We start from the raw sequence: 22,121 nt of genomic DNA on the forward strand, positions 1-22,121 counted from the left end.
TCCTATATATGTGAATTATATATTTTTATATATAAAATTAAATATTTATGAAAATACAATCACAGTACACGTTATATTATAATTAATCCTCCTATTTTTAAACGATCATAATTTCCTTTCAATATTTTTGCAATGTGCTATTAAATAATACGTAAAATAAATATTAAGTTTAACAGAATATTGAGAAATCGTTATTTGCGATTTTAAAACAAAATCGATTAATCGTTTTGTTGTCGGATTATCGATAGTTCTTCATAATCTCCAACAACTTCAACATAAGGATCCCGTTGATCAGTATTGCGTCGTTCGTAAGTAAAAATTTTCGCGTTTCCTCATTTTAGTGTGATAAGTATTGTTACAACATTAATTTATTAAAGTACAGTATTTTTATAACTATATTTCATATTAGTTAGAATATTTTTTTAAGAAAAAAAAAAACTATTTTAAAATTAAATATGGTTCTTTTAGTAACACGTGTTAATCTTAGTCATTCATTCTTTGTGTGATCAGTTCGTACACGTTTGTAGTTTATACATACATATTTTTAATTAATTGGTATGAAATGTATAATTACTTTCAACATTTATATTTACTTAAATATATGTCGGAGATGGAGAGACACCGGAGCCTTCCCGTTGGAACCGGGGGAAAAACCCCTAATACTGTAATTTGGATTCTACCATAGCCGTAATTAAGCAACCATCGTCTTTCAGCCCGATTGTAATTGTCTAAAATTATGAGAATGAGTTTGGGTTCGAGGTGACAACCAGTCACCGAACGTAGCCGCGGTCAAAGGGCGAACGTTTTATCTAACAAAGTTATGGAAAAAGTCTATAGCCCTCCATAAAAAGAAATAGTTATAACGGCACTCGACAGTAAACTTACTAACTGTCTTGTGGCCCGTTATACGCAAACCCTATTCTTTGGGTAGGTTGATTGCCGGTTGTCGAGACCTATTCGCAAAATATGTTAAGCCAGCCTAATGACCCGTCATAAACCTTAAGCCTTAAGACAAACAGTCTTTTCCGTGAACGATACTATTAACAATAACTGCAATTTCCCTCACTCTCCGAACGAAGACTTTTCCCCACGAATATAAAAGACCTGTGGACCGGGGAGGGGAGTTCAGTTTTTCCTAGACAGTGTCACCGTGACGGAAAGAGAGTTTCGAGTACGATCTCATCAATTGAGGTATCATTTCGACAGAGTGCTTACTCCACGTGCTAACTGGGAGTACAACCTAGACGTTGCCGAAGAGTGAAGAGTAAAGAGTCCCGTTGACCGCGGATTCGTTATCGGACCTAAGACTATTGTCATTAGCATCGTGAGTGCCTAACCGCTGCAGTTATTTATCAAATCTATCGTCTCCATACTTGTGCCTGGATCGTACCATAACAATGGCTAATACTGGTGAAGATTCATTATCCGCCCACACCTCCAATCCTACCGTCAACCCGACATATATTTTATGTTAATTGAATTATATCTTAGACATTATAGCATTATATCTGTAGACATTCATATATATTCATAATTGCTTATAGGTTAATTATTAATAAAGTAGAATTTCATATAAAGTAAATATCTTAGATAGATATTAATTATTCTCTTAAAATATTAAATTATGTTTTTACAGATACTGTAAACATGCAGTTACACATCAGAGGAGAACATACAACTTTGGTCGAGTCACATGAAAATGAGACTATTGCAGACATAAAGGTATGATAAAAAAAAATAGTAATATTGTTATTGTAATTAGTTTATTACAGAATTTAATTCGATACAATATGTTTTCTGAAATGTGCTCTTTGAAATAAGAAAAGAGTTTTTGTTTCATATATATTTATATATTACAAGTGAAAGGTCTTTATTTACATTAATTCTAAACTAATTTGAAATACATTATCTTTTATCACATTGTCTTTTATCACAATATTTTATTGACAATATTTTTATTTTTAAAAACATAAATAATTTTCAATAATTCAAATTAACGTATATATAATTAAATTATTTATAGATAGATAACTTTATTTTCCTGTCTTTTGGACTTTAAAAGGGGGTTGGCATGTAATATTTATAATTATTTATAACTATTTTATATATAAGTAATTATTATGTATGTATAAAATCGATAATATTATCTTGATATGTATTTAATCATTTGCGCCGCGATGATACTCTGGAGTCTAAGCTTTATGCCTCTGGAACGAGCAACGGCGCAATATCAAATGACAAACTTATGAGATGGTGGTCAAATAAATCTTTTATTGAACACTATTCGCAAATGTATGTCAACAGTTATACGAATTAAAGAAATTTTGAAATTTTTAGAGGAAGTAATATTGATATGTGATAAGGCAATTAAACAGGCATTAAACTTGTTTATAATATAGTGATAACAATATAATTTCCTTTTATATTTTTTAGTATCTTATCACTATAGTAGATATTTTAAAAGTGCTTTAGGTAAATAATACTATTTGCTGTGAAATGACGAAAGATTAGATTCTAGAGCCTTTATAATTAAATATAAGATAATAATAATTAAAATTTATTTTAATTTTTTCCAGAGAAAAATTGTTGAGGCAGAGGGTGCTGTAAATACAGAATTTAACTTGTACTGTTCTGGTGTCTTATTAGAAAATGATGCTTCAGTTGGAGATCTTACATCAAATATTCTAGAATTAACAGTTTCTCTTCCTGGTGGTAAGTTTTGACAACTAAGAAAATTTTTATTCTTTTTGAAATTTCTATATTATTAGGGATGTGGGAAATATCTGGGATTTTAAGAATTTAAAGAACCTGAACATCATTTTGAGATTAGTTTGCATACAACTATGTTATGGGATAGGCAGACACTTTTTTTTTTGCATTTATTGCAATTCGCAGACTTCCCAAGTTGTAAGTATTATATGCTTAATTTAATTTTTTATAAGAATCACATACTATCGAAAACTATTGTAAGTATCTATCTAAGTAATTAAAAATTACTTTTATGTGTTATATTAATAGTTTGAAACAATTGTCAGAATATATAATATGTAATATATTAATATAAAACATGTTGTTAAATATTTATCCTAAGATAGTCTCAAACCTCGATTCAAATTCTCGAAATTCTTGGAAATCCCTATATTTTCAAAATCTCAAGATGGTTTCAGGAATCAGACTCTATAATATTTTTGTATACCTCTAGATATTATTGATCTTTAAGTTTACAAATATAAAATTATTTTAACATAAATAATCAAGTATTACTTTAATTTTTAAGGTAAGGTCCATGGATCTTTAGCGCGTGCTGGAAAAGTAAAAGCTCAAACTCCAAAGGTAATTAAGTAATACAATATATAATTAAGGAAAAATAGATATTGTAGATTAATGTACTAAATTCTAAAATCAACTTAAATAACATCTTATCATCTATCCAAATATGCATCTATCATATAAAACAATCAACAATTGGCATGCTACACACATTGATTCTACATTGTAAGACAATCTGATATCAACGTACATAACATACATTCCTTTGTTAATTTTTAAAATGATTAAAACATTCGTAAGAAATATACGGTTTAAAGTTACATTTAGTCAATTCTTAACCCTTTGCTCTCAGAATATTAACTGTACCAATGCAATATTTTTGATATCATATGATAAACATATTCACTTTATATAATTATTGAACTCGAACCTTTTATTGAAAAATATTTTTCTTTCCATTTTCTTTTTTTTCAAAGATACTATCATATGGTGAATTCATGTAGAAAGAAGTACAACTTCAGATATATCAAGAAAAATTATATATTGACAAGGACTCGGATAATCAACAACTATCTTGGTTTTATCAATTAGAAAATCATAGAATACTTCATTCTAAAAAGAATTTATTATTTTGATTAGAGTCAACAGTATGATTGAAAGAAAAGAATGAATATATCTCTTTCCAACAATACTCTTTGAAATAATCACTAGGACAAGAATTATAGAAAATATCACGCATAGAAAGCAGAAATTATATGAATGTTTTAATTTTCGTAAATTTGCCTTACTACTTTTTTTTTAAATATTATTTCAAATATTCTTTTCCATTACACAGGTGGAGAAACAAGAAAAGAGTAAAAAGAAAACAGGTCGAGCTAAAAGGCGAATTCAATACAACCGAAGATTCGTTAACGTGGTTCAAACTTACAGTCGTCGACGTGGACCGAACGCTAATACAAATTCATAATTGTATGCATATATATTTATATATATGTATATATACATATATACATCCTGTAATTATGAAAACGAAATAAAAAGTTAAATGTAACCATTTCTTTATTTATTTCTTACTCTTTGTAATCTTATTAGCATTTATAAAATATTTCAATATATTACAGTGACAATTCAATTGAAAGTTTAAAACTTCATTTCAATTGTTTGATATTAAAATTTTTAATATTAAACAGAGTTATTCACCAATGTAATAAAATTTTTATAAAAATACTATGTAATCCTAATTAAAAAGCATTTAGTTTATATTAAAAGATTTCCGAAATATTTTGATTAAAAATATTTACAAAAGATAGACAAATATTAAGACTACAAAATAAATTTTAAATTTCTTTGACAGAAACATATTACATAGTTTACGAAAATTACATATACATATGTACAGATTTTAGATAAGATTATTTTAAGTATACATATATCTTAACTTTTGTAACACTATATGTAATGTGCTTGTGTAATATTATATGTAGATATACATATATTAGATAAATATACACATATATTTCAGAAATAAACTTTCCTACGAAAGAGATCAATTAAATTTGTGCTTAAAGATTAAAATCGTGAAAAGACGTATTAGTTTTTTTTCGATATTAAACTACAGTAATACATAATATATTATACGAACTTTACTTATTTAGGCTTAATTCTTAATGATACTGTAATTAATATACCAATTCAACAAATTTTTTAATGTTTATTGCGTTAAACATATGCATGATTGTAGTTACTTAACTTTTACAAATATTATTTCTTCGTCTTAATCTCAAATTAAGAAATAATCATTTATTTCTTACAAAAAGCAAAGATACTAATTTCTTTACAATAAGTATTTAGTTGTATATAAAAAGAACTCCTATATATACATATACACAAGAAAAGAATTCTGTGGAATTCATTCTACTTTATACTAAATTGTATCTCTTTACAAATTCACAATTTAAATTTATTTCGTAATACTAAAGTAAATAATATATGACAACAAGAAATAGGTACATTAATACCTTCCTTTTTGAATAATTACAACAATTATATTTATAACAATAATTTCATATAAATTTTTTAATTAAGGTCAAGTCATACTCTAAGTAAAACTTGAAAAATTTGAATTAATATATTGCTATTTAATGTTCATAAATTTGAAAAAGTTTAACTTTGACAAATAGATATACCAAAGTTCCATAAATTATTACAATTAAAATTGTATAAATTTTTTACATAATTTAAAGTTAAACTTGCCTAACTTACGCTTAATTTTATATGTATTTCTTATTTTCTATCTTTGCTTTTTAGTATTGAGCAAGAAGATCTTTAATATCCTTGCAAAGAGTTGCAAAATCTGGTCTCTGATGGCTTTGTAAATGCCAACAAGGATACATAAGTTTTACATAAATTACTTGCGGACAGGTAGACGGACAAGGAAGACGAGTACCTCTTTCTAATGCAGCCAACAATTCAGTACTTCCTTTTTCTTGTTCATTTTGAAGACGGTCTATACTTGAATCAAGGCCGGGTAAACGTGGTTCTTCTCCAAAGCCAAATGTTTCATACATTGTTACACCAAATGACCATACATCTGATCGAGTAGAAAATTTTCCATCTCTAATACTTTCTGGAGCATACCTTAAAAAGAAAGGCTTTCTAGAATAGAATAGAAACTCAAGAACACACAATTTCGTTATATCTATAACTTACCATTTAATAGGAAGGCCTCGATCAGTTTGTAAAATGTAGTAATCATTTTTTCCAGTAACTTGAGCTAACCCAAAATCACTGATTTTAACTTTATTCTCATCTGCAACTAAAATATTTCTTGCAGCAAGATCTCTATGAACAATACTCATACTACCTAAATAATCCATTCCTGTTGCAATATCTAAAGCAAACCCTAATAGTCTTTTATGAGTCAATTCTTGTTTGTGAATTGTTAGATAACTTTGCAATGAACCATGTTTTACATATTCCATTACCAAACAAACTTCAGGTTCTGATATTACACCAAGAATTTCCACTACATTTGGATGTTTCAAGGTCTGCAATTTTATTTGATTAATATCTATTACAGTATTAATATTGCAATATTAATATTAAATTGCACGAAAAATAAATTAAAAGTTAACTGAATCATTAAATTAACCTTCATTATAGCAATCTCTCTTTCAAAGTCTCTTATATCTGCTTCAAGTGCTCTTGTTTTCAATTTTTTTATAGCAACTTGTTGTGGTTCAATATCTTTCCCATTTTCTCTTTCCAAAGTACCTCTATAAACTTCTCCATAAAAACCTTGACCGATCCTGCCTTGTAGAATTATATTACAATCGATGTCTAATTCATAAATGCCTCGCATTTGACCTAAAGAACCATTGCTACTTCTTCCAGATCCACAATCTTCTCCTGTTCCAGATTCATTTCTTCCCATTACCTATTTTTATATTAATATTATGTGTTAAGTTTACTGTAATTAATTAAAACCATTAATTTTTAGAAAACACGATTTGGTTAAATTATTTTTATTCTTTAGACTTATAAGTAGCAACTATTAAATTTAGATGTTGAAATATATTCAATCAATTAGTTTATTATTTTATTACCTCGCCTAAATCACCAGGGTGTCCTATTCGCAGAGCTTGAGTGGAGTGTTCAATACAGTTCATGTTAGGAATGTTATTTTGAGAAATTGAACACCCTTCTGAATCTCTTCTTGCATTAGATAACCAACCTAAATATGCAGAGAGGTCTTCTGTACTGCCTACATAATTATCATTGGTGTTAATTAAACTTTGCATACCTAAAATTTAAATAAAATAAATTTTTAAATTTTGTTAAAACAATGTTATTATAGCAAAGAAACTCTTACTATCATCAGTGCCATTCCATTGAAGACTTGTATTGTCTGTAGAAAGACTACTACTTCTTGATTCACTATTTATTGACCTATTATCGCTGGAGTCAGAGTTATCTGGCTCAAATTTTTTCAATTCAGGAGTAAATGTTTTAGGGAAAGCTGTTGCGTACGTATGACTTCTGCGAGAATTGTATACTTGATATAGAATTTGATTAATGTCTCTCATAATTGCTTGAGGTTGTTTTCTAGAACCACTTGAATCTCCCCAACATTCAAGCATCAACCTATATACGTCCATAGGACAACCATTTGGAATAGGTAAACGTTTTCCAGATTCATAATATTTCTTCATAATAGCAGCATTTCGGAATTCTTGTAATGTGGCTCCCCTAGGATTAAATAACACACACACATATTAAATTTTATTTTTATAAATTTTACTTTTATTTGTTAAATCAATGCTAAATCATAATTGGACTTATAAAATATTTGTAATAAATTACTATATTATTAAACACACATATTTTATAATTTATGCTATTAAAACAAGTTTATTTACTACATAGTTTTATACTATGAAAACAATTCTATGACTAAACTAAATCAAAATTATAATGAAATAAGAAAAGATTTGTAGATTTTGTTTATTAAAAAGCTTTACCTAGCAAATATTTGCCAAATTGTTGTTCCAACAGCCCAAACATCTGCCTGAAAACTATGTCTAGCCAATTCTGGATCATTATAAGTTTCTGGAGGTAACCAGTGAATATCTGTTTCTGTATATACAAATATTCCTGGGTCGGCAAGTTTTACGACAAAACTATTATTAGTATGGGCATGTACTAGCAGTTTATTGCATCTAATGTTACCATGAACTACACCATTCTCTTCAAGATGCCAAAGAGCAGTGGCTAAACAAGCTGTTGCTTCTACCATATCTACAGTTTTGATAGTTTGAGAAGAAGAACTACGTAAATATTCATCAAGAGAGCCATGTCGTACCAATTCCATAAGCATCCCAATGGATGGTGTTACTGTTAAACCATACAATCTAATACAACATATAAAGTCATTGTAGTATCAATATGATACACATAAATTTAAAAACGTTACTAATATTTGTTATACTATAACTTAAGATATTTTAATTATTACATTATTTCATATAATATTAAAATATAGGAAATTACAGTTTATATTTATTTTATATACCAATCTATTCAAAATGTTATTCACCTTACAACAGCGCTTGAACGCAATAGGGACCATTTTCCAACAAGTTCCAAAAATTCTTTTGTAAAATGTATTTCTTCTTCTTGTTTTAAAATTTTCAGAGCAACTTCTAATTTCTTTCCTTTAGTTAATCTCCAAATTGCTCTATAAAGAGCTGTTGGTGAATATTGTTGAATCCTAGTAGTTTTTAAAAAAGGTTTGTAAATTTCTAACTGATTTTGAGGTACACAACGAGGTCCAGTTTCTAAAACTGAAGCAACTATTTGTTCATCAGCTGCAACTTCACTAACTGCACTTTCAGGAGCACAAAGTAATAATGATGATTTATCTAAAAAAGCAAGTTAATTCTTTCTCTTATTAACATTATTACTACAGATCAAAATAAAACTAAAAAAACGTTCTTAATTTACCATATTCTGATGGTGGTAAACATTCTGAAAGATATGACTGTCCTTCAGAATCTTGGAAAGATGAGACACATTGTGCCAATGTATTGTATCGACTAGAAACACCAGTAATAGTGAAATCATCTGATTCAATCCTTTCTTCTATTCTCTTTGAAAATAATTTTCCTTCCTTATTGCATGCATCTAAATAATATACATTGTACTCTGTTTCACTCTCTCTAAGTATATAAGAACCTGGTTTATTAGCACGCTTTCGTTGGAGTTTCATATATGAAAATTCTTGCCTAAAATAAAATTTTAATGTTATGTTCTTATACTTTTATAAAATTTTATACTGCAACATTATATTAAATTAAGTAAATGAAATCTTACCCAACTGGACCATGACATTTTAATTTATGTAACCTTTCTAAAGAAGGGGTGACAATTTCTCCACATAAATTAAATGTCCATTTAACTGCTAGGCGATAGTAACCATCCAGAGCAGAAACAAAGGACACTAAAATTGCATTGTTTGAAAATATTAAGTATGAAGGTATACCATTCTTTCTTGATATTTCCACTGTGTTATCTTGTCTAGAAAATAATAGAAATATTAAAATTTGAAATACTGAAATATTACAAACAAAAAAGTGTTAATTATAATATTATATTAAGATGTTCAATGTTCAAAGGAAAAGAATTTTAGTTAAATTTTATTACAGAAGTTGCAATATTTAAGAGAAAAATAGTAGTAGTACTAAATTTGATTTTTGAGTTTTCTTTACATTTAATTTACTTAAATAGTATATTTAAGAATATTATACAATATTCTAAATTGTATACCACCAATGGATTATCTGCTACGTAAAATGTTAATAAGTATTTTATATAAAATTTACACATTTTATTATATAATCTTAATGAACTGAATGCAAATTTTCTTTTCTTAAGAAAGGATATTTTTATTACAATACGTAATAGTTTCAAATCAAATTTAATTCCTATAATAATCGTTTGATACAGAAATTGCGACTATGAATAAACGACAATTATAATTTTATATCAACAAAATCTATAAGAACAAGAACTATTTTTACTAAGAAATATTGCTTTTTACTAAGAAAAAAAAGGAAACTATTTCTACAGATAAAGATAATATTTTTAATTTTTTTTAGAAACAAAATATACAAAAATATAATTAACGATAATAATATAATTGTATTCAATTGCGATATATTAAATACAATTTACAAACAAATATTTCTTATGAAACGATAGTATCCTCTATCTTATTCTTTCTGTAGACAATTGAATAGTTAACTACTGAATAATAAAAAAGATTTGAAAATAAAAATATTAATAAAAAAAATAAAAGTATTAAAATATTAAAGTTAAAATATTAAAGATTGTCTTCATTATAATACATAATACAGTTTCTACTACAAAAAGACATTTTTCTGATAAAAAATGTAAAAATTACGTTTAAATCTTGTTTCTAATATTTATCTATTATATTTAACAATAAATTTAAAACCTTATAGAAACAAAACATAAATCTTCGATTGCACATAATGTAATCCATGGATTAGTAATTGTTTCACAATATTTTACTTCATCAAAATTGACTCTTAATGTAATTTTTGCTGGAGGATCTTGAAGACCTCTATCCATTAAAGCTTCATATTCTTCATATGGGTAATTTGGTGCCATACATTCAAATTGTTTCAAATACTGTTCTTTAACATAATTTGCATCATATCCAGATATTTTACGAAGTGCATTCTGAATTGGTTTTTTAATAAAAAATGCATGACGTTTTATACATTCTTTAGGAATATATTTTCTGTATTCCGCTTGCACTGTTTCTCTAGATATTTTTTTTTCTAACATCACTCTATAAAAAGACAACAAAAATTGTATTAATGTATTACAAAACTTGAACTTTATTTAACTAATAAAACCTATATCAGAATCAAAAAGCAAATTAATTGAAATAATAATTCTTACAAATTCCATATTTATAAAAATATTTCATAAATAACAATATAAAATATTTCTGTATTACACTACAAATGAAAATATAAATAAATAAATCATTAAGTGATTAAATTAAATACATTATACAAACCTATACATATCACTAACACCAAGACCAATTAATTCTTGTTTATGTCTTTCATAAACAATGTCTGGTACATTATTATCCATAACATCTGAACGTGCCTGTAGAAAATAATAATCGTAGGCTTTTATGTCAACCTGCTTCAGTCTGTGTAAGCTTGAAGGTTTAAATCTTAACCGAAAGTCATATTTGTTTTTATCTTTCATTTCCAGGGGATATGCTGATGGATACCAAAGTTTCGTATAATGATCTCTAAGAGTAAAAAGATGCCTGGCTACTGGACCTATACCAAGTGATTTACAGGCCTAAAAAATGATTCTTTATGTAAATTAAAATGCAAATTGAAATATTTGCTAAAATAAATAAGATAAATTTAATTTAGAAAGTCGTTATTATATTCTTGTACACATTACATTACATTTTTTATTAAGTCTAAGTTTCATCAAAATTTATATTAGATCTTTAAACAGTTCAAGTCAAAAATAAATTTTAATTCAATTTTAATTTCATTCAACACACACATTCAAGTTTAATTGATATTTACAAAATACCAATGAAACTATTCAATATCTTGTGAAATTCTAAATAAAATATTCATTTAACCTCAAAATAATAAGAAATAGAATTATGAGAAAATATAGCTTTTTAAAATTATTTTACCTTAATACAAAGGTCTTCAATTGTTTGTCCATAAGTAATTGTAAGAGATAATTCCTTGTCTTCGTTCGCAACATAAACGATCGCTGAACAATCGTTTTCCATTGTTAATACAGTTATACGTTCTTTTCACATTTTGTTACTTCAGTTGCTCATAGTATATTGTTTATTTACAATGCGAGTTTGGACTTTGCATTAACACGCATGCACGGGTGTATATGACCACGACATATATACATATATGTATATAACAACAATATACATACATATGTACTTATATACAGACCATGAATATATAAAATTAATTGAATATTTCAATTTATTTACGTAATAAATAATTTTGTTGACAATAAAATTTTACAAACATAAATTATTTATATATATGATAGAGGGTTAGATTAACAATAAAATGATAATTATATTTAAATTATACAGAATAATTTTATTCATATAAATCGAATTTGGTATATAGATTGTGATTTTCATTTATTTATTTAAATATTGGTACAGTGATAAGCTTTCAGTCGATGCGATTTTGCATAAACATTTAATATCTACGAATATATAGTTAAATAATATAAAATATAAATTTACTTAATTACCTTAAATTATTTAATTTATATGTTAAATGACTTATAATTGAAATTAAATAAATTATACTTACTTTCAGAATGTTATGGAATTAATAATTAATTATCATTAATTGAACTAAGAGCGATTAAATTTTAACTAACTTTTATTATCCAATTTTGAACCTTATAAGGTCCTTCATTTAGGATAGAACAGGGTTTTACTTTATTCGTGTTGATTTAGAAAATAACATAAGATATAGAAGTATTGTTTAGCTAAATAAAATCCAAGAACTTGTTATTCAATAAGTTTATGAAATATTACACTTTTATTCTGTTTACAGTTTAGAAGCTTCAATTAATGAATACTGGTATATACAATTTTTTAAATTTAAAATGATCAATATTGTAATATTTTCATTACTTGATTTTAGTCAAGAATATAATAAAACAAAAGTAGTAATAAAATTAAGCATAATAAAACTGCAGAGGTAATATAAATATTATTACAATTTACGTTTTATTCTTCATAAATATGCATGCTAATTAATTATTCATATTTTTAAATGGCTAAAACTTGTACTGTAATTTTTATAAATGTTTCCATTATGCAAATATTGTTTCCTTTTCATGATATGAAAGTATTGTATGATATTGTAAAATTGTACAATAGAAAAGTAAATAAATATATTGAAAACATACTTTTTCTAGAAAAATCATTTCTATTATTCTAATAGTCTATTATTCTAATAGTCTAATAGTCTATTTAATTTTTTAAAAAAGATTTTTGTTGTACAAGATTAAATAGTAAGACTTAGTCTAAGAAGATGAAACAATGGTCCCTAGAACATTTTTCTTATTTACAGGCGTAAATACTTTTGTCAGATGCAACCAATAACTCTTCTCTGTCTATTATCTCCTGGCTCTGGAAAACATATTTAATACATTTAAATAATTAAATATTTTATATATTAAATTACATACTGCAGTATGTGAATAGATGATAAAGTGAAGTGAAATAAGTAGATAAATGATTACAATAATGTACTAACTTACCTCCTTTTAATTAATAAATGACTAATTTATTAATAAATAAAGAAATAACAACTATAATAGATATATATGAAATATATATAAATGCTCGTGAATAAACAAATTATCATATATTATAATAAAATATATAATAAAATATGAAATAAAATATGTAATACCTAACAATCTTGTTACAACATAAAATATAATAAAAATATAGAAAAGTTTATTAGAAAATTAAACATTTTTTTTAAATAATAAGAATATTAATATAAAAGTAATAATTTATTTATTATATATTTTTTCCTAAATATGATATAATATATGCATATAACTATTTTGTATATATTAGTAAGTAAACTGAGATTTTTGGGCGATTATATCCAAAAATATATAATTAAAAAATTATAATAAAATTGTTCGATGATAAAATGATAAAATAGTATAAAATTGTATTATTTATTAACAGAACCAATTCTTTCATATTTGTTGACCTTCAAAATTAAAATTCTTTTGAATAATAGCTTTTAATAAAATAAATGTTCATAAACTAGATCAGTGAAAAATGTTATTGATATACAATTTTTCAATTTAAACATTTTAAGTATTATCCTAAAATATTTGCAGTTTAAATATTTTAATTGCTATCTTAAAATTTCACTATTTTTATAATTTAAATGATTCAAAATATAAAAATTCAACGATGAATTTAAGATTACTATTTTAATATAGTAAGCAATACTAAACAATAGATAACAAGTATAATGTAAAAGAATATTTATATGATATATGAAACCATATATTTAATGAACTATCTGTTAAATATGAAATATAAGTTAATAAAAGATTCGTATTAGTATTAGTCGAGTTAAACTTACTAGACTGTGATCTGTGACTATTGTTAGAATGTAGGTGAATTCAAGTTAGGGCTGCCTGGTGTCGAAGTAGGAGTTGATGGAGTACCTGGTGGTGAAGCATCCAAAGGACAGACCAAATTACCATAATCTGCTTCATTCTTGCTTTTTTTGCGTTTTAAAGTAAACTGAGATTTCTTGGGTACCTAAATCAATTTCATTCTAATTTAATTACAACATTTAAATTTAGTACAAGTTTGATTACATATCATTTATTTAAAGAACATAGACTAATTTTATTTATTAACTGTTACTTTAGTCCATTTAGATTTATTGTTACTTCGACTATTTGCTAATATATTTCCATTTCTAGATTCAGTTTTTATTTATTTTCAGATTTGTACTGGATTGTTGTTATTATAATACATATATAATCCTGTTATTTTTAAATATTTTCTATTAGTTTAAAGATTAATAAAAATTAAAGATAAAAAATTTTATGATTTTGGATAAAACAATGGAATGATAATGATTTCATTTTAGGTAAGAAAGTATAAAAGATTTCAAAGATATTCCCATTTTTAAAAATACTTTATAGTTTCCATAGTAGTCCATAGTTTTAAAACAATGGACCATCATTTAAGAAATAATTTATCTATGCTGCAAAATAATTAAAGTCACCTTTAAACGAGCAGTAAGCGTAAGTGGAACAAATCCAAGACTACTCTCAATTTCTCTTTTCCTTTGTACAACTTCTCTTCCAAGAATTTGGTTGAAATGTGTAGTTAAATGTCTACGAAGAAGAGTTTTTCCTGGAGAAATACTAAGTAATGTGGCCAGTAATTCTGAAGTAAATCTGCCTTCATACATCATTAAACCTCCATGTACTCCAGATCCTCTCATATTTGGTGCATATTCTGCTAAATCAACTACCCTAAGCCATTCCATTACTCGATGATTTGTCCACAGATGAACATTACCACCCTCTGCTCCATTACCATTTGTAGATCTTCTTTCAAGGTTATCAAATTCAAAATTTAGTTCTCGTAAAATCTATAAAATTAGATATATTTTTATTTCAGTATATCTATAAAATTAGATATATTTTCTTTTTGTTATTAAATTTGATATCTATCTGTTATATCCCGCGACCTAACCAGATGCTCTCATCCATCCTTCGGTCGGGATGTCCAGCAACTGTTTAAACATATTTGCTCGGACCCGCAATAATCCTAAGGAACCGTTACAAGATTTAACATTTTTTCTTTACTCTCGAGGCCCTTAATTATCATAATATGTTCAAAGACCACTTCCACCCGCGAGCGACCGTTGGTGGGGGGCGGCCAGCACCCATCGCTAGTTTTCCTTATAGACCTCACCATCACCGAACGTTATTTGCTACTAACTCTTCGATTAGAAGATACCTTGATTTGCTTACAACTATTCGCTCTAAACACTTCTACATTTCTTGCACGCACCACTCGCAGACACTCAAGTCGCAAAAGTTGTTGGAAACAGAAGTCATATTTAAACGTTATATTTAAAAGTTATACGTTTCTTTATATTACTATATCTTAATTTAGATTACTGTAGTTAGTGTAATATTTGCAACGAATTAAGTAAAATTAGGACATTTTAAGAATACCTGAATTCCCCGTCTAAGACTTGCAGCATGTAACTGTGCAGTAACTCCAAGATTTAAAAGGTCTTCAGTGGTGAGTCTATGTAACATTCTGCCATCAACTTTACCATTTTGGAAAGCTTCTTTATGTTGTGGTAACCCAATATCATCCAGCCATCGCAAAACTGCTGCATTATCCATCTATAATTTCATTAATATTTACGTGTTTGTACAATTCAAACACTAAATTGTAAAAATTACCTTATCTGATCCAAAAAATTCAGCTCCACCACTTTTTTCTGATTCTACCGCATACAATAATTTCTTCCTATGAAGAACATTCTTAATTTCTAATTCCTTTTCTAATTGTTGCTGCGAGCATTCTAACAATTTTGTTCCAGTAGCACCCCATCGCCTCAATTCACCCGCGTAACATTCTAATCCTAAATTTGCAAGCCAATCTCCAATTTCTTCCATTGAAATTTCTACCAGAGGTTTCTGAATCGACTCTATTTGAGAATTTGTATCTCCTATGATTGTTTTCTCCTCTTCAGCTAAAATGAGAATAATAAAAGAAATTAAATATCATCAAACTAGACTCGCTATTAATGTAATGTTATGCTGTATGTTAACAGTAAATGTAAAACAGCAAATAAATAATTTGAAGGTACAATAAATATCTTAATGTCCAAAACATATAAATGTTTTAAATACATGGTATTGTTACATCATATATGTTAATTACACATGAATTATATTATAGATCAAAACAAATAAAATCAACAATTTCATGCAAAACTCAACATAAAACTCGTTTTAGAAAATTAATTATGATCAACGTTAATATAATATAAGTTTTAAAGCCACGATTGCCTGTCATATAAAAAGAACAATTATTTTTTGAAAGAACATTTAAAGATGCATGCTTAAAGGGAGAATCAATCGCAACCTAGAGTAGGTGCAGACAGGCATCTCGCGGAGGCTCCTTTAACGGCGAATGGTACTGTTGTGTGTACTCCAGAAACTAAACTGGGTACCTTACCGAACACTACACCTTTCTTTGAAGAACTCGGTGGCCTAGGAAGACTACTATATTGACTGGTATGCCTCCCAAATTTTTCTCCCTGCAATAAATCGCTAACAATAATGTATTCTTCTATTTTTATCATAAATTTAGTATAACTATTTATATATTTCTTCTGCAAAGAAATATTCAATTTTATACAAATTCTTGTCAACTTACATTTGATACAGGACTTGTACTACGGAGTGCAAGATTTTCATGCTCTAAACTTGCTTGTTTAAGCTTCATTTCTGATAAAGAACTCAAGAGCTCTAATTTCTGTGTTTCCAAAGCACTTCTTGACAGTACTTCCTTTAAAAATTAAGACTATTGGAATAAAGTAAAAATAAAAATAAAATAGAAACAAAAAGAAAACAAGGTATATAAAAGTAGGATAAAATTATAAAGATAATATAAATTGTGCTACAAAAGAATAACAGCAATATTAATAGAAATATAATCACTATATAAAATAAAATCACCAAATTACTTTTTGTAATGCTTCTTCCATTCTTCTGAGTGACTCCTTCTTCTCTCTAAGCATATTTTCCAATTCTTGAATTTTGTTAGATTGTGCATCTACCTGATCTGACAAAACTGACACTTCCATACGTAATGTCCCACGTTCATTTTCTAATTTTTTTAAACGTTCCTGTAATATTATTTAATATTATGTATAAGATATAGTCTATTACTTATTATTATATTATCAATCAACACAAAACACATTTTCACAATTAACATACTCTTTTTAACATAATTCATTTATTAGCATAACAACATTGAATGAAACAAATAATTTAATTTCAAATCATACATATACTATGACATAGAAAGTAAAAAAAAATATAAAAGGAAAAATCTATGAAAAATTTTCCTTGTTTTAAATTATTCAGTATTAAGTATTAATTAAGATATATGAATCTTATCTCATCTCAATCTCATGTATTCATCTCAAGTTCCATAGTGTAAATAAATTAATATAACTTAATTACGAATTAAAAGATATAAATATTTACAATATTAAATGCAACAAGTTCATGATATAATATTCATATCGATTACTCTCCGATTAACTATTTAAATTATACATGTTATTGCACACATTTTAATTATCAATATACCTCAGTTTTTGCCTGACACTCGTTCCATTTTTGTACAGCTTGAAAGTGTTGTAGAGAACAACAATAAGGAAAGTCTTTTCTTCTTAAAAGAAGATCTGATTGTGATTTAGTTCTTTGTTCACGTGCTATTCTATTCCTCAATCGTCGTTTCTTTCCTAATTCTAATGATTGATTGCTTTGATTTCCTTTACACTCTTTATTGCCTTGACAGTTATTGGTTTTTGAACAAATGCTATTCAACCATGTTAAATAAAATCAGTAATTTAAAATTTGCAGAAAGCAATAAAAAAATAAAAACACAAAGACCTCATATTATATACTGCAGAACAGAAAGGTGGAAAAGTCCCAATATGTGCTAAATTTGTGGATGTACAGAGATTAGGTACACTTCCCCTCAGATTAACCATTTTAGCATTACCTAATGGACAACTCTAAGAAAATGATATGATTCTTCTAAACATTTTAGAAACACACTCTATTTTTTATATTCTTATTATGTATACATAAGGGCTACTTACATATAAATTAGAAAATTATCATTAATATAATTCTAACACTTATAACTATAAAAGTTACTAGATAAATATTTTGTTTTTATAATCATATATAATTGTAATACATATATTATATATGTTATAAATAAATTTATATATTTGTAAATAAACATATATATATTTACTAAAAACATTTATATGTATATATGTAGATATTAATAAAATTATATGGTATTCAACCTGGTACGTCATTACAACATATTTCTATCCTTAAAAATTATTTCAAGCTCGAAGAAAATGTAAAAGTATCATTATTAATATATGTGATTTCTCATTTCAATGTTATCTCATTTTATATTTAATAAAATTACAATCTTATATTTCGGAAAGATTAATTTTTCATAAAGTCTTATATACTTTAGATGTTAATAAATGAATTGAAAATCAAGTTATAGATATTTTAATCTTTCTTTTTAAATATTCCCTTATCCATTACCTGGCAAAAACAATTGCCAGATTCATGTATTTGATGCTCAACAAAGCCAATATTTGCAAACTCATCTTCTCCTTGTTCAGAATTTGATGTTCCTGAAGAATCATATTCTTCAGAAGGAGTCCAACTGCTATCCAATTGTTTTGACCTCGACATAATCTTCAATAACTTTGAACCTAGATCAATTTACGTAACTAATCCTTTAAAAAGTTCTATGATTTCTTTCACCAATCTTAATTTTTCTATTCAAATATAATACAATATAGAAATTTTAATAGACTTTTACAGAGAACTTGTTTCATCAAATAATATAGTGTTGCTAAAGAAATTTTTTTTTAATTATATATGACTTATAAATAGAAGAATTTCTTTTTAATGATATCATTTAATCTTAATCTTGGTGTCTTCTTTTAATTATTAATAGGATCTTTTGCAAGCTCTTTCTTTTCTTAATCCGTTATTAATTTTTTAATCTTAAAGTTATTTACTAATTCTTTCCAATCAGGTATTTTTCTTCATCCCTTTTTTTCAATCGTTTTAATGCAAACTAGACTGCACAAAAAAATATCAATAAAAAATAATTTTTATGAAACGATCACGACGCGGTTCTGTTCGAAACTAAAATTACCAATCTAAAATTTCTCAAGACGAGAGTAGTCACGTGACGTAATCTATACATAGATCATTCTTTATTTTTCGAAATGCCTAATACGAAAAAATTTTCTAGTTAACATCATTATTAAAATAATATCGTAATTAAATCTGTCATATTCGGAAATCTATATTATTCGTGTAGATTTAAATATATATATTTATTTTCAAACAAAAGAAAGTGTATGTTCAAATTTGGAAATTTATGAAATATATATATTAAACTTATATATTTATATTCAAAAATTTTTACATCAATATAATGCAATAAATGTAAATAAATAAAGTTTGCTTTTTAGGTATAATCTAATAAATTTTCCAATTTAATATGGAACTAGGATGAGAATCATGATTTTCATATTACTTGTAACAAATAGGATTTTATTGATTACACTATTTGTCACAATTTTTAATTAAAAATTGAAATCTATTATATATATTAAATATAATACATATAAGCAAATAGTATTTTGAGATGAGATTACCTCAAATTATAAATATTTAACGTCTTTTGCCATTTTGTATTTCAATTCATGTCTTAATCTGTTTGCAAGTATGTTTATAAGTATGTCAAATAAATCATTTTTCAAAATCTTTTTTAGAAAAATATATGCAACATTGAAGAGTTGAATCTCTATTTATATAAATAAAATCAAACAAAATATCATAAACTGTCTCTTATAAAAGCATTGCAGATATCAACTTATCCCTTCTCTTGCATTTTTTACAAATCATGAATTACGATAATTTTAGGTACAACAAATTTTTGATAAAATATTCTGATGGTGGAGAAGGAGACCTTAAAAGAGTGCAAAATGCTTAACATAGTATGGGTGATACTACTATTGTTTTAACACTGTTCTAATTGATATTTTACTTATTTTGTTAGCAATCTCAAAGTATGCCAAATTATATTTTTTAAATATATTCCTTTATATAACAAAATTTATGTTTTAATCTAGTTCTTTTATTTATATCATCTACAGAATAGAATATAATTGAAATAAACATCCAAATGTTTACCCCATCCAATGGTTGCATCCATTGCAATAAAATTTTAGTAGTATCTGTATCTGGAGGTGAAGGAGGACTTGGAGAATTCTTAATTGCTGTCACAAGATTTTTTGTGGCTTCTTTAACGGAATCCTTCCATTCAGCACTACCATCATTGTTACCTTCCGTACATACACCTATTAATATATGTATATTATAACATTAATGATCATGTGTCAATTAAAATTAATTAATACCAATAATTATTTATATTTTAAATATAATATACCCATATAATATACTCTTTTTAAATATGATATACGCTGATAAACCAAAGAAATTATACAATGAAAAATCTTATTATACTTCTAATCTTTAATAACTCTAATAATATCTAAGCTAATTATTATGTATTTTTATACACTTTAACTGAAATTATTTCAAATTAATAATCATAATTTACCAGAAATAATGTCATCCATTTGTAATAAAGCAGCTTCCAACATCTTACTAGCTTCACTTGATGTTTTTGTAAGAAAAGTTGATTCTCCTGCTTGTATTGTGTTTCCGTTTCTTTCTTCACTTTTACCCATTGCTAATTTCTATGAATAAAAAGAATCATATATTAAAAGTAATATAAAATAAATAACGAAACACTTGTTATACAATTAAATAATAAAAATGATAAGCATCAGAAAATTTTAAAACTTACTTAAAATAAGTAATTGTAACATATATAACCTAAAAACTTCTGTTTTAAAATTATTTTTAGATTTAAGACATAGTGTGTTTTTGAAAAGTATTTTATTCAAAGGTTCAAATATATAACTTTATTTACAGATTAATAATAAAAGAAAAAAGAAAGAATAATTGCAAGACAGAAAAAGATAAAGTTAACTGTCAAATAGGTCTGCGTTTCAAAATGGCGTGTTTACCTAAATCATTTATGTATTGAGAAATGAAATAAAATATAATTAACCATCCTTTATTAATTTACATCTTTTTCACATTTTGTGTGAAAAATGGATATATGTCCCTCTTTCAGTAATTAAATAAAATATACAGTTAAAGTACATTTCTGAAAAAGAATAACTTACCTCTCTGTACCATGATTTAAATTCGTGCATATAATTTGAAATTTCCTTAAATCAATTATTGACTCAAATCATAAAACCAATAAAAAGCAACAGGTGTTAAGAACAACGCCCAATAGTTTACCGCCATAGTAGCATTTTGCTCCTTTTTTCTAGCGTTTCGCCACCCCCTCCCCTCTCCCCTCCTCACATATAAAATTAATGAACTAGTTTTAAATTATATAAAGAGTATCACAACTAATATCTAGTAATATCATTCTCAAATTAGAGGAAATATCAAAGAAATAAGAATAACTATTTTAATTATATACTGCTATGCGTATTTGCAAACTATAGAATAAAAGGCAAATGTACATATATATATATAAAGCCATAGTAATGAACTTCATAAACTGAAAAGTACAGAAATTACAAACACTATTTTTCAAATTTATCTTAAAGTTTTCCATTAATTATGTCTTCTTTTTTCGATTAATGAACTTATGAGAGTAAATCATTTTTTCTTAAGAATAGCATATTAAAAATCGCCTACTTATACATATAAAGAAATTAGTTAATTAATGAAAAGTAGAATTGATCAATTTAGCTTCTGAGAGACTCTTA

The 22,121-nt window shown here is 26.0% G+C and overlaps 3 protein-coding genes across 14 annotated transcripts; 1 reads left to right on the top strand and 2 right to left on the bottom strand.

Annotated features, from left to right (window-relative positions):
* The first annotated feature begins 167 nt into the window (after positions 1 to 167).
* On the top strand, positions 168 to 4,321 carry LOC100642544 (FAU ubiquitin-like and ribosomal protein S30). Of its 4 annotated transcripts, none has more exons than XM_012318056.3 (5): positions 168 to 308; positions 1,637 to 1,722; positions 2,577 to 2,712; positions 3,278 to 3,333; positions 4,106 to 4,321. In XM_012318056.3, the coding sequence occupies exons 2-5, from the start codon at positions 1,648 to 1,650 to the stop codon at positions 4,235 to 4,237; spliced, it is 399 nt and encodes a 132-aa protein (XP_012173446.1). In that variant the 5' UTR covers positions 168 to 308; positions 1,637 to 1,647; the 3' UTR covers positions 4,238 to 4,321. The 4 variants fall into 4 exon arrangements, with proteins under 4 accessions (XP_012173446.1, XP_003401952.1, XP_003401953.1 ...); XM_003401904.4 differs by having other exon boundaries at positions 262 to 376; XM_003401905.4 differs by lacking the exon at positions 168 to 308 and adding an exon at positions 861 to 1,324.
* On the bottom strand, positions 3,335 to 11,757 carry LOC100642307 (tyrosine-protein kinase hopscotch). Its single transcript, XM_003401903.4, has 12 exons — positions 11,534 to 11,757; positions 10,880 to 11,178; positions 10,286 to 10,645; positions 9,142 to 9,345; positions 8,773 to 9,053; positions 8,366 to 8,690; positions 7,791 to 8,180; positions 7,142 to 7,518; positions 6,876 to 7,072; positions 6,422 to 6,706; positions 5,980 to 6,317; positions 3,335 to 5,907 (listed from the first exon to the last, which is right to left on the bottom strand). Exons 1-12 carry the CDS (start codon positions 11,633 to 11,635, stop codon positions 5,574 to 5,576), a joined length of 3,492 nt encoding a protein of 1,163 aa, XP_003401951.1. The 5' UTR covers positions 11,636 to 11,757; the 3' UTR covers positions 3,335 to 5,573.
* Positions 11,758 to 12,248: 491 nt separating this feature from the next.
* Positions 12,249 to 21,750, bottom strand: LOC100642426 (liprin-beta-1). 9 transcript variants are annotated; one of them, XM_012318055.3, is made up of 13 exons: positions 21,522 to 21,750; positions 20,888 to 21,026; positions 20,455 to 20,621; positions 18,100 to 18,224; positions 17,794 to 18,025; positions 17,160 to 17,321; positions 16,850 to 16,981; positions 16,556 to 16,730; positions 15,868 to 16,160; positions 15,631 to 15,807; positions 14,667 to 15,038; positions 14,010 to 14,191; positions 12,249 to 13,024 (listed from the first exon to the last, which is right to left on the bottom strand). In XM_012318055.3, the coding sequence occupies exons 1-12, from the start codon at positions 21,549 to 21,551 to the stop codon at positions 14,033 to 14,035; spliced, it is 2,163 nt and encodes a 720-aa protein (XP_012173445.1). In that variant the 5' UTR covers positions 21,552 to 21,750; the 3' UTR covers positions 12,249 to 13,024; positions 14,010 to 14,032. The 9 variants fall into 9 exon arrangements, with proteins under 9 accessions (XP_012173445.1, XP_048269821.1, XP_048269820.1 ...); XM_048413864.1 differs by lacking the exons at positions 20,455 to 20,621; positions 20,888 to 21,026; positions 21,522 to 21,750 and adding an exon at positions 18,784 to 19,525 and having other exon boundaries at positions 14,095 to 14,191; positions 14,667 to 14,778; positions 14,854 to 15,038; XM_048413863.1 differs by lacking the exons at positions 20,455 to 20,621; positions 20,888 to 21,026; positions 21,522 to 21,750 and adding an exon at positions 18,784 to 19,518 and having other exon boundaries at positions 14,667 to 14,778; positions 14,854 to 15,038.
* Between the last annotated feature and the right edge of the window lie 371 nt (positions 21,751 to 22,121).

Source organism: Bombus terrestris, chromosome 17, assembly GCF_910591885.1.
Source record: "Bombus terrestris chromosome 17, iyBomTerr1.2, whole genome shotgun sequence".
Classification (NCBI taxonomy): domain Eukaryota; kingdom Metazoa; phylum Arthropoda; class Insecta; order Hymenoptera; family Apidae; genus Bombus; species Bombus terrestris.

Excerpts from the sequence above, each read along its gene's own strand:
- LOC100642544 (XM_003401906.4), top strand. Across the intron at positions 1,723-2,576 it reads AGACTATTGCAGACATAAAG|AGAAAAATTGTTGAGGCAGA; the intron begins GTATGATAAAAA and ends AATTTTTTCCAG. Across the intron at positions 2,713-3,277 it reads AACAGTTTCTCTTCCTGGTG|GTAAGGTCCATGGATCTTTA; the intron begins GTAAGTTTTGAC and ends TTAATTTTTAAG.
- LOC100642307 (XM_003401903.4), bottom strand. The coding sequence starts at position 11,635 with ATGGAAAACGATTGTTCAGCGATCGTTTATGTTGCGAACGAAGACAAG. Across the intron at positions 9,346-10,285 it reads TTATGTTTTGTTTCTATAAG|ACAAGATAACACAGTGGAAA; the intron begins GTTTTAAATTTA and ends ATTATTTTCTAG. Across the intron at positions 6,318-6,421 it reads GAGAGATTGCTATAATGAAG|ACCTTGAAACATCCAAATGT; the intron begins GTTAATTTAATG and ends ATAAAATTGCAG.
- LOC100642426 (XM_012318055.3), bottom strand. The coding sequence starts at position 21,551 with ATGCACGAATTTAAATCATGGTACAGAGAG. Across the intron at positions 18,225-20,454 it reads GGATGCAACCATTGGATGGG|AGTTGTCCATTAGGTAATGC; the intron begins GTAAACATTTGG and ends TCATTTTCTTAG. Across the intron at positions 15,808-15,867 it reads AATTTTTTGGATCAGATAAG|ATGGATAATGCAGCAGTTTT; the intron begins GTAATTTTTACA and ends ATGAAATTATAG.